General features: G+C 42.2%; 1 protein-coding gene across 1 annotated transcript in view; it reads right to left on the reverse strand.

Moving 5' to 3' along the window:
- Window positions 1-12536, reverse strand: part of GLIS3 (GLIS family zinc finger 3) — a 1687591-nt gene that overhangs the window by 505333 nt on the left and 1169722 nt on the right. The window contains exon 6 of the mRNA XM_044061079.1: window positions 1736-1846. Within this exon, the coding sequence (XP_043917014.1) occupies window positions 1736-1846 (111 nt within the window). The remainder of the gene's footprint in view (window positions 1-1735; window positions 1847-12536) is intronic.

Genomic DNA, 12536 nt, shown 5'->3' on the forward strand with positions numbered 1-12536 from the left:
ATGGATGGATGTTGTGGTAGAAGACCTGCAATAATCAGACATGACTGTTGAAAAAGATAGGAGAGTGGCATTGTATCAGAAATAGTGCTGACAAATGATGTGACACCTGACCAAATGTAGAAAATGGGAAAAGGTGGGTGACAAATGTTCATCTTATCTGGTACCCATAAAAGATTATTCAAAACCCCTTAGTCCTTTAATCTCCTTGACTGGGATAAGAATCCCACTGAAACCAGCACCTCTTTTAGATATTTGGAGATCTGGCTAGACCAATCATTAGATGTCCATGAGAATATAGAAAAGTTGAGAGTCAAGATCATCAGTCTACTTTTTTGGGTCAACAAAATTTCTCAGGTCCTCTCACATCCAGTAAAGGCTGCTATAGAAAAATACATCCTCCTTAACCAACCTGAATATGATCTTCCCTTGTTTACATCAGCTTCTTTCAAAAACACCACCACCCTTCAGATCTTTTCCAATAAAATATGTTGATTCCTAGCTAACTGTCCATGGAATGAACACCACTGCCTTACTGTTTTATGGTAAGTCACTTCCAGTACAGGCCAGATCATATGTTCTTCTTGGCTTCTTACTCTTCAAAATACTCAAACTCAACACCCCTTCCCCTCTATTTCTCTTCCAGACTTTTTACTACTCTCAAACCTATAACCTAAGAAGCCAAGTCAGATATGGTCCCTCTCTACAAATCCCTTCTTTCAAGCTGCACTCTACTATCGACTGTTTCTCTCTATTGGCCTCACATTTAAGGCAGGCACTCTCTCTCCTGATTTAACTGATCACACAAGGTACTCCCTGTTCAGGTCACATTTCAAACAATCCTTAATAAAACAGTTTGAATGCAGGTGTCCATCTTAAGGATGTGTCACATAAAGTGATGTCTGCTACTGTATAGTACTCTACCTGATTAAGTCACTCATCCTAAACTGTGATTTGGTTTACCACATCATTACTACTCTAAACCCACTGCACATATTCTAAGCCTCTCTTTCATCTTACTGGTCACCATTACCTTTCCTAACCAAGAATCTACTACCCATATTTCCACCATTTCTACTTCTCTTACTATAACTCTGTTGTCCCTTTTCTTTTGCAGTTATGAAACTGTACAGATCTTTTCTTTGTTAGATCTTCTATGCATATATTACTTGTCAAATTTTCTATGCTTACTCATAAATGCAACCCATTGATATTTGTATATTCTACATTGGTTTGTTCCATAACGATATAACCCTGGCTGAGTCTGTATTTGGTAATTGTTTGATCAGTGTTCTACTCTGATAAATAAATTTAAATAAATACATAAATAAACAAAATGATGATTATGATGATGATAATGCTGATCAAGCTGCCCCGCTTTTGTTACGTTATGCCACTGTTAGCCACTGACTGAAGTAAATAGTCACTTACAATTGTATTAGTAGGTGATGGAGATAATTGGTCACCAGTTATTCATTTCTCTTAGAGAGATAGCCGTGCACTACATGAGTGGAACTGCTAAAGCAAAGTAGTGTAGGAAGGTGTATTTATACCCTAATGAAGAGTCTACATATAATAGAACATAGTGCAGTAACAGTAAATGAAAGGTTTTGTTGTTGGCTTTTAAAGTACTATACACATCATACAATGAAAAGGTTAATTGTATCTTAACTTGCTCAACTTGTAATGTATTAATATAATAAACCCCTGTGTGAACCAAGGGCTTCACGGACATTACCTTTTTCCTACTCTGGTGGTCTTTACACGAGTGTGCTTTTACATGCTTTCTCAGGGAGCTTGGATCTGTATAGCGCTTTGAACATCCAGGAATCTGACAAGCATATGGTTTCTGAACAAGAAAAAAGATGGAGCACATTTCATTAAAGATTGACTAATCAGTGCACATGAAACATGCAAATTTCATATAAAATGTGATATCCAAAGCCCTACATAAGTTACATTAGAAAACTGAATAAACTCATACCAGCATTGGTTTGTGACAGTCTGAGTACATCTACAAACAGTGTTGAAGTACACACTATAAGAATTTTTTTGTAACACAATGGTTATAACCAAGAAAACTGAATGAATGCCTCAATACAAGTGCAAAACTGAAAGTCCAAAACACAAAGAAACACTTGCAAGATGGTCCAATGAATTCCAAACACTGCCAAAGTATCAGAATGAGCCAATATTCTCCTTTATTCACAAAGTATCCAAATTTTTAGCACTTTCAGCCTTCTTCAGAAACACCTTCAATTCAAACAACAACACTTAAATACCCTCCCCTGTTATAACATTACCCAATTAATTAATTAATACATCTCATTAAATAACATTTGATTACTACTTTAAAAACAACTAAAAAAACTGCAATCCTACTTGCATTTATTGTAGTTTGCTTTCCTGTGCAAAACAATTTTATAATTAACCCCACTATTAAGATAGAACTGGCAGTGCGACCTTAAAAGCGAGAGAGGAAGTGGAAGGGAGTTCCGGGGGAAATAATTCAGCGAGTTTGACCATTGAGCAGACTGCAGATGAAAGAGAAGTTCAGGATGGAGGCCAACAGCAGCGACAAGTAGCTGGTAATTTTTTATCTCCCAGGTGCTCCAAAAGGAAAGAAGAGTGGAGATATATGCAGAATCTACAGCAAGGGGATGTCAACGGGCAGCTAAGACCTGTACCCAAGCGGAGACACAGGAACAGTGACACAATGGTTATATCTATAGCAATGACATTAAATGTGGGGTATCAATAATTTCACTTTAGAGCATTGTTCCTCATCGGTATTAGGGAAAAAAGTAAATCTATTTATTTATTTTATTTATTTATTTATAGTTTGTTTGTAAATGATTAGTAAGTATATATTCCTCTATTACACAGAGCGATAAATCTCTTACTGTGACTGACTGCGATTCATGTTTGATTAGAAGGCATGGAAACTGGAGGGAAAGGGACTGGAAGGATAAGAGTGAAAGTTGAGACAATCAGCCTGGCTCACCACTTGAGTGACCTCTAGGGGAAGCATTGGGTGGTGCACTCTGTGCACTCTGAGCCTGCAGGACATGCTGTCATTGTGTAGCAGTCTGAGCGAGCCACATGGAATACTTGTATGCTCCCCTTTCAAACGGTTGGCAGCTTAAGTGTCCCTCTGAGCTTTCATGGTGGAGTTTGTAGCTCCTGGGGCTGAGAGGAGAACACCAGAAATACACAAGGATGACATCTGTAACCAACTCTCACCTTACGGGGGCCAGTAGGGCTGGTTAAGCCTGCACTCCTGTGTAGGAATGAATGGGTCAATTGGTCATCAGAATGGCGACTGGCAGAATAATGGGTTAATAAAATTAGTAAGTATGTAAAAGCAGATGTAGTGTGCTCTCTGAGTAAAGAAAAAAAAATAATTGTTAAAGAACTATAGTGCCATGTCATTACTGTTAACAGCTTGGACTCATTATTTTGACTTTGACCACATCATTGTAGCCCGTTTATTACAATGTAGGTAACATAATGCTGCACTGAGCTTATTATAGTGACAAGTTCTAATATACCTTATTGTGGTGGTTACTAGGAGACAGATATTCAAAAAGTAGAGGTGACATAAAGCATGCTTGCCTACACTAATAATAACTTGTGTTCTTTGTATGATCATAGGTTCATACGTTCATAGGTTGGTACTAGGCTATCGGCCCTAGGGCCTATGCAAGCCTAGCCATAACAATTCCCTGGATAGTTCTTCCCTCAATATTTACTTCTCTGGACCCCTGTCTAGCAGAGCAACTGACATGATCCCCGGGGTGAATTTCCTATCTCCCATCCAATCATCAAGGTCCCTTTTGAAGTGGGCCAATGAGGCACTCTGTTTGACATGTATGGGCAGTCTATTCCAGAGTATGGGGAGTATCTGGGTCAGGAACCTATCCCGCCAGCATGTTTTGTTCATTGTGATGACAAGGTTTAGATCCCTGGGAGTGTGGCTCTGAGGGATTGGGATTTCTTTAAGTGGAGCATGTCCAACAGCTCAGGGTTTGACATGGCCTTGTATGTTAAGCAGAGATCGCCTCTGAGTAGACGATATGCCACAGAGTATAGCTGGAATTTTTTTAGACGGTCAGCATATGGCATCTGCTTTAGGCCTGTGATTCTTTTAGTGAGGTATTTCTGTGGCCTTTCCAGATGTTGCAGATGTCTTGTGAGGTACATACCAAATGGGGCATTATACTCTATAATGGGTCTAAAGAGGGATGAGTACAGTGGGACAATGACCTCCTTTTTTCTGGATGAAAAGCCCTTAGTGATGAGGTGTGCCACATAGAAGGATTTCCTGACTGTTGTGGCTATGTGGTTATTGAAAGTGAGACCACTGTCCACCTGAGTCCCTACATCTCTCATCACACTTTCGATGTTTAGTGTCCTGCCACCTATGTGGTAATTCATGGGTACATGTTTTTTTCCAAAGGGGATAACTACACATTTCTTGGCATTAAGCTTGAGCCCATGGCTCTGGCACCAGGCATCTGTTTCTGTAAGGCCCTTTTGTATAATATCCACATCATTTGGGGATTTAGTAATGGCTCCCAGTTTGCATTCATCTGCAAACTTTGTTAGCCAGAGTCCCTTAGTGTTGGCCTGTACTTCAGAGAAGTAGATTCCAAACAAGACTGGTCTCAGGACTGAACCCTGAGGTACTCCACTTGTCACTTGTCTGGAGATGGATTTGGAGTCAGCTACTTTTACAGCCTGGGTTCTGTCAGTAAGCCAGTTGGTAACCCATCGAGTGACATAGGGATTTATGCCCAGCTTAGTAAGTTTATCTATGATTCCAGAGTGGGGGATGGTGTTGAAAGCCTTGGCGAGGTCCAGATAGGCTGTGTGAACTGCCTTACCCTCATCCACAGCTCTGGAGACTGATTCAAAGAAGTCAATTAGATTCAGGAGACAAGATCGGCCCTTCACAAACCCAAACTCGGACTCCTAATTAATAAAGCACCTATAAAGTACAGTTTTGTACCTACCATAAATGTAGATGTTCGAGGATCCCCATTGCTGCAGTCCTTACTATTGGGTATAGTCCGCCGTCCAGTTGGCCCGAATACCAGAGTATAAGGCTGACGTCGGTCAGGGCGCATTAGACTGACGTCAGTACGTCAGGGTACTAATGCGCATGACCGGCGTCATATCCTCAGTCTTTTCTTGCCCCAGATGTCAGAAGACCCTAAAAAGACAAGGCCCAAAATACCTGCACCAAAAATATGTACAATATATACAAGAATATATACAAAAATATAAGCATGTAACCTCACCTACACAACCACCCCTAAACACAGAGGGGAAGGAGGGAGGGTAAATTGGACTGCAGCAATGGGGATCCTCGAACATCTACATTTATGGTAGGTACAAAACTGTACTATGTTCTTCGTTCCCCATTGCTGCAGTCCTTACTATTGGGTAGAATCCCAAAGCAGAGGTAAGGGAGGCTGGCAAATCATAAAGAAGCAGGAGCTGACAACATGCCTTGCAAAACAGCTGTGGCAAAACCAGCCCTAGACTTAGAGTAGATAGGAAGGTGATAATGCTTAGAGAAAGTATGCACTGAACTCCAAGTAGCTGCTTCCAAAATATCCTTAGTTGCCACCCCTTAGAAATGCTGTTGAAGTGGCAGTAGCCCTAGTGGAATGAGGCCTAATCCCAGCTGGAATCTCCTTGCCATGATGGGAATAACAAAATGCAATGCAAAAGCCAATCCACCTAGAAATAGTTTGTTTTGACACAGGCTTGCCCTGTGAACTCAAAGCAAAAGAAACAAACAACTGCTGAGACTGCCTGAAATCCTTAGTCCTGCTTAAATAATAACGCAATTGCCTGTGTACATCTAAAGTGTGCAAAATCTTTTCCCCTTTATTTTGGGGGTCTGCATAAAAAGTAGGCAAATGAATAGTTTGGTTTAAAGCCACACTAGAAACCACCTTAGGCATAAAGGAAGGATTAGTACGTAATGATACCCTATCCTTATGGAAAATCAAAAGGGCTCTACTGCCATAAGGGCCTGCAACTCAGACACCCGTCTTGCAGAAGTAATAGCCAACAGAAAAGCAGTCTTCCATGACAAGTATTTCAATTCAGCAGTAGCCGCAGGCTCAAAAGGTTGTAGAGTAAGTTTTTCCAACACAAAATTGAGATCCCAAGCAGGAGTAGGAGCTCTACGTGGGGTCTTATATTCTTTGCCCCTCTAAGAAACTGCTTGAACAAAGGATGCGAAAACAATGGTGGGTCACAATCATAGTGAGCTGAAATTGCTGCAGCATGAATCTTAATGGAAGAGAAGGACAAACCTTTGTCCAATAACTCAGTAAGATATTGAAGAGCCACACTCAAATTAGGCTCAGAAACCTGCAAATTCTTTGCTGTACTCCAAAATAAAAATCTCTTCCATTTTTCTGCGTACACTTTCCTTGTACTAGGTCTTCTAGCTTCCATAATCACATTTAAAACTTGTTGAGGAAGTTGAGACCTGCTGTGTTTCAACACAGAATATGCCAGGCTGTTAGATGAAGAGAGTGAAGCTTGACATTGAGCAGATGACCATCCTTCTGAGATAACAGATGAGGAATCAGAGGTAAAGGCCATGGAGGCTTCCTTACCAGACTCCGTAGTAGTGGGTACCAGTGTTGCCGAGGCCAATCTGGAGCTATCAAAATCATCCTTGGCCTGTCTTGTCTGACCTTTAATAGTACCTTTGGAAGAAGAGGCAGAGGAGGAAAGGCATACACATGAAGGTTTTTCCAACTGAAAGACAGAGCATCCACTTTCCAAGCTGTGTGATGAAACCCCTTTGTGCAATACTGTGGCAGCTGGTGGTTTAATGGAGAAGCGAACAGATCTATGTCTGGAGTTCCCCATGACACTGTCAATTTTTGAAATACATGAAGATCCAATTTCCACTCGTGGGGATCCATGATTTGTCTGCTTAACACATCTGCTAAGGAGTTCTGTGCTCGGCAGAAACCTTGCCTGAAGAGTTAGTTGCAAGCTTAGCGCAGTCTCCCATAAAATCATTGCTTGCCTGCATAGAGGATAAGAATGTGTTCCCCCTTGCTTGTTGATGTACCACATGACAGTTGTGTTGTCTGTTAGAATCAACACCTGCCCTGGAAGAAGTAACTCCTTGAAAGCCATTAATGCAAACTGGACTGCTAACATCTCCTTCATGTTGATATGTAGATGCTGTAGTCTGGCAGGCCACTTGTCTTGTATCCACTTTCCATTTAGATGAGCTCCCAAGCAATGTCCGAGGCATCTGTCGTTAAAATCTGACTCGCCTCTGGCCGGGTCACAGAGAGTCCCTTGTTTAGGTGACATTCCTGAGCCCACCACAAAAATTCTTTTTGAAGGCAAGGTATTATTTGAATGACAGTGTCCAAATCCTGGCAGTGCTGTGTCCATACATTTTTGAGATACCATTGTAGCTTCCTCATATGCAGTTTGGCATTGGGAAGCACCAGAATACAAGATGCCATGAACCCTAATGCTTGAAGGACTGTCCTTGCAGTCAGCACGGACTGATGAGATAGTTGATGGAAGTAAAGTGACAGACTCTTTTGTTTGTCCGGGGTTAAAAGGCCATCTGGGCTGCTGTATTCAGTCTCACACCCAGAAAGCACATGTCTTGAGAGGGTACTAGACTGGACTTTATTTCGTTCACAGAATACCCTAGGCATCTTAGCACTGCTATAACATATTCCAGATGCTGTAGAAGGTCTTCCTTTTCTTGAGCCAGAATCAGGCAGTCGTCCAAGTAAGGATAGATTTGAATTCCTTGAAGCCTGAAGTAAGCTATCACTGGAGCCAGAACCTTTGTGAATACTCTGGGCGCAGTAGATAAGCCAAAGGGCAATGCAGAGAACTGATAATGAGAATCTCCAGCTCGAAACCGCAGATACTTCCTGCAACTTAGCCTTATAGGCACATGAAGGTAAGCTTCCTTGAGATCTAAAGTTACCATCCAGTGATCTTTGCCCAGCAGAGGTAAAAGCTGTTGTAACGCCAACATCTTGAACTTGGGAATGTCCAGAAAAGTGTTGAGGAGAGATAAATCCAAAATTGGTCTCCACGTGTTCCCCTTCTTTGGTACTAGGAACAGGCGAGAATAAAATCCTAGGCCCCTTTCTGATACAGGGACTGGCTGAATGGCCCCCATCTGGAGTAACTGAGAAACTTGCTTGTGAGCCTCTTTTCTTTGTGGAGGAGGAACGTCTGGCATGCCTTTGAAAGGGGGCATTGTATGGAAATAAAATCTGTAACCGTGGTGAATGATATCCAACACCCATTTGTCTTGAGTAATTAAATCCCAATTTTCTTTGAAAAGAGACAGTCTTCCTCCCAAAGGAGCTGCCAGACGAGAATCTACTGGCAGCTGAAAAGACAGGTCATTGGGTCTGTTTACGAAAGGACTGACCCCTGCCCTCACCAGAAGTCTGAGCAGGTGAACTCCCTGTTCTAGGCCTAAAGAACCTTGAGCCCTGCCCCTACCACGTCTAGACCTACCCCTAGACTGGGAATCATAAGCAGGATATGTCCACCCCTTAGCAGGCCAATTTCTACTAAACTTCGGTGGCTGCACCTGCAAAAAATCTTTAACAGTTTGCATAGACTTAGCTTTGTCCTCCATTTTCTTTAAAACTGCTTCCACAGGCGATCCAAACAACACATCAGACTGTAAAGGAGCATCCAAAATCCTTGTCTTAACATGCTCAGCTAAATTCTGATCCCTCAACCAGGCATGCCTGCGAAGAACAGAACTAGTAGCAGCCACCCTCGAGGAGGCCTGTACAGCATCAAAACCACATTGCAAAGAATGCTTACCCACTTGTTCAGACACATGAACCAAATCCAGCAACTCTTTACACTCAATACCTTCCGCCAAAGCATCCACCTTAGATTTTAATTGTGAAAGGAGATAATTCTGATATTTTAGCATGTGAAACTGACAATTCAACGCTCTCATGGCTAGAGTGGAAGAAGTATACACTTTCTTTCCCCACCTATCCAAAGCCCTTGCCTCTTTATCAGTGGGAACAGGATTTTTAACCACAGAAGCCTTAACACCTTTAGGCCCTTGAGAAATAGTTTCTGGGTCCGCCCTAGGACTCTTAAACAAATACTTATGAGCTTCGGGCACCCTATAATACCTATCAGGCTTAACAGGAGCAGGAGGCAAAGAGTCAGGGTTCAGGGAAGCCTCTGCAAAAACATCTTCCACCACATTCAACACAGGAGGAATAGCTAAGGGCCTATGCTGGGGTAAAAACAAGAATTCCCTAAGCCTTTTCCTGGAATCAGAGTAATCCTGGCCTTCCCATTTAAAGTGCTCCCTCATGGAATGCAGAGTCTCTGAAAATGAGAAATCCTCAGGAGGAGAAGCTGTAGGAGTGGAATCATCCACATCAGAATCAGAATAAGTAGGATACTCCTGCAAGTCTTCCGCAGAAGACTCTGAAGCCTCTGAACACTGTTCAAAACTATCAAACTCCGGTTCCACCCTAGGCCTCTTATCAGGAGGGGGCATAGAACCTCTAATCATAGTAATCAAATCTTCTGCCATTTTAAGCATATGTTTCTTAGGTACAGAACCCGAAATGCTAGGAGAAGCCCACACTGAAGCTGAACTTGGCCTACCTCTCAAAGAAGTTTTGGCAACAGAAGGAGAGGCTCTAACTACCTTGGGAAGAGAGGGAAGAACAGTTACCTGAGAAGCCCCCTCAGCCTGGCCTACCTCCTGAGAAGGCACATCCTGTAACAGTAAAGTTTCTGCCTGAGACTCCATGGAAACTCCTGGCAAAACCTCTGGCTCCACTGAGCCTTCTAAAGAACCGACGTCCGGGACTGCCGGTTCATCAACCCTAGGCTTCGCTGTTTTGTCCTTGCGCTTCTTGGACGAAGCGGCCGGAGCATCCGACGGCATTTTATAATTGCAACGCTTCCCAAACACTAACCTGGCACAGTCTAACCTCCTCTTAATAGTGCGTTTGTTAAACCTAGCACAAGAGCGGCAACCAACAATGTCGTGCTCAGGCCCTAAACAAGGTATACACAAGGTATGGTAATCCCTATGAGGTATCTGTTTCCCACAAGAAATACAGTTATTCACTTTTTCTGACATCCGGTTAAATACTGAGGCAAGAAAAAACCAAAATGTTTCCCAACGGGGTACTTAGCCAACTCTGTTTCGGTCTGAAACTCCGGTTTCGGAAATATTTCAGAACGCCAACCTGCACTCGCAAAACTGCTTCTGCATCGGACCATGCGGCAAAAAAGACTGAGGATATGACGTCGGTCATGCGCATTAGTACCCTGACGTACTGACGTCAGTCTAATGCGCCCTGACCGACGTCAGCCTTATACTCTGGTATTCGGGCCGACTGGACGGCGGACTATACCCAATAGTAAGGACTGCAGCAATGGGGAACGAAGAACATCAAGAGCACACCTCTCAGCATTCATGCAATAATACAAAATCATGCAAGTTAAATAACCGAGCCTTTTATAAAAAAAATGAGATGATCATTTAACAAGTCTGTGACACGTGCAAGGAAGTATGTTTAAAGGTACATTACATGGAGGTGAAGCCCTGCTGAGAATCTAGCTATGCGGCAATGACTTGCTCCATTGCCTCTTTCTTTTATTTTTATGAACTAATGAATGACCTGTATGTAATACCCCCTCTCATTCTCAAACAGATATCCTGGGCTTTACCAGTGGTGTCAAGTGATTTGTGCCATATTCGCCCATTCATGTTTCTGGCCTGCCATTGTTTGTTCCTTTCCTAATATAAAATGTACACTAAACGAATACTGGTCCACAAAGTTTCCGCTGTAGCAAGCAGTTCTAGATACAAAGTGATAGATTTATAGAAGGTTGCTTGTTTGATATAATTACTGCCCTGATTAACTATGCCCAACATTCCACTGGCTTATATTCAAGTGATCCCAAATGCCTGGTACCACAATGCACAAGTCCCATTTTCTGAAGCTCAGACTTTGTCGCATTTTGTTGATTTAACAGTCTGGAACCCACTCCTAGAGGTGATCATTTCTCTTACCGACTGGACTACAGTTACCAGTATCCAGCAGTAATTCCAGTCTACAATAACATCTGTCTCCTAACTACCAAGCAATGCTATACTGCCTAATCACCAGCTAAACAATTAAATGGGAATATTTCTCCAAAAAGTAGTCATACGTGGCTGAAAAACCCAGTATTAACTTTTTAGAACAGTGAAAAGGGAGAACTTCACAGACATGATTTATTTAGTCAGCAAGAGGGAAAATATTAAGAAACAAGGTTTGGCAAATAATGCTCCCTTCTGTAACTTTCCCTTGGCTGGCTGTAGTTCTGCTTTCTTACTGAATACTTGCTTTCATTCTAATATTACATCCTTATTACTCAGCATCTGCAACATCCATCTCTCCAGTTCATCATCCTGATAAAGTGAAATACTCCTTCCAGCAGTGGTAGGCATGGTCTCATGGAAAACTGAGCTATTTTATGTTACTAATCAGGTTCCACAGAGTTTAGGTAAAAGTGACACCTGTACCCCAACCTCTGCTCCTTGGTCATATAATGCCCCTTTCACTGAAACCTAGCGACTGTTTTGCATATCCCACTCTCTCCTTGGCCTATGAATACATGTGTATCAGACATCAACATTTGCATGAAATATTATTTCTGTCTGCTGTAGGACAAAATGTCCTTATTCACTGGTATGAATCCATGCAGTAAATCTCTTAACAGCAAAAGCCACACCCTCCCTTTATCCCCCATCCCCATCTGTTGGAAATTGGTTCTGCTGAGTGGCCATTTAGCATCCCATAGTCCAGAAAGCGTGACTGGATGGCAGGAACAACAGTGACTCTGAATTCAATGGCAAGGCATTGCTGTCTATGTGATGGTGGGGCAGTAAAAATACAGAAAGTGCTCTGGGGATCACTACCTGGCAGGAGCCTATCATTTACTGGAACTAACATGAGGTTAAGTGAGAAGAAAGAGACAATCAGCATCAACCGGGCCACTTTAGCTTGAGGTCTACATGCAGAGAGGATAATAATGAAGAACACAGCTTGGATGTCATAATGAGGTTTTGGTGTTTTGGTGGCAGTTCTTTAAGCCACCCCCCCCCCCCATTTACACCTGTGGGTGGCAAACAGTATTCAACATCATATGTAACACCTCAGAATAGTAGCAGGTGGCTATGTTCAGTGCTACCTGCCTCATAAATGGACTTGGATTTTATACTTGATTACTGCGCTACAAATTTGACTACATCATAGAATTGTACTGGGACAATTTACCCTGATTCAGCCGAACACTGATACCATTCTCTGCTGCTCTGTCAAATTATGCCAGTGTGTCACATGACTGTGCACATCTAAACATATAACCCTGACTAAAATCAAATAAAGAATGAGGCACAAATACTTGTTTCACTGCTCTAGACTTGTACTTACTTATGTATTTAACCCTGACTTTTCCATTCATTTTTC

The sequence above is a fragment of the Protopterus annectens genome, chromosome 2.part0 (genome assembly GCF_019279795.1).
Source record: "Protopterus annectens isolate FY-2018-M chromosome 2.part0, PAN1.0, whole genome shotgun sequence".
NCBI classification, from domain to species: Eukaryota; Metazoa; Chordata; order Ceratodontiformes; family Protopteridae; genus Protopterus; species Protopterus annectens.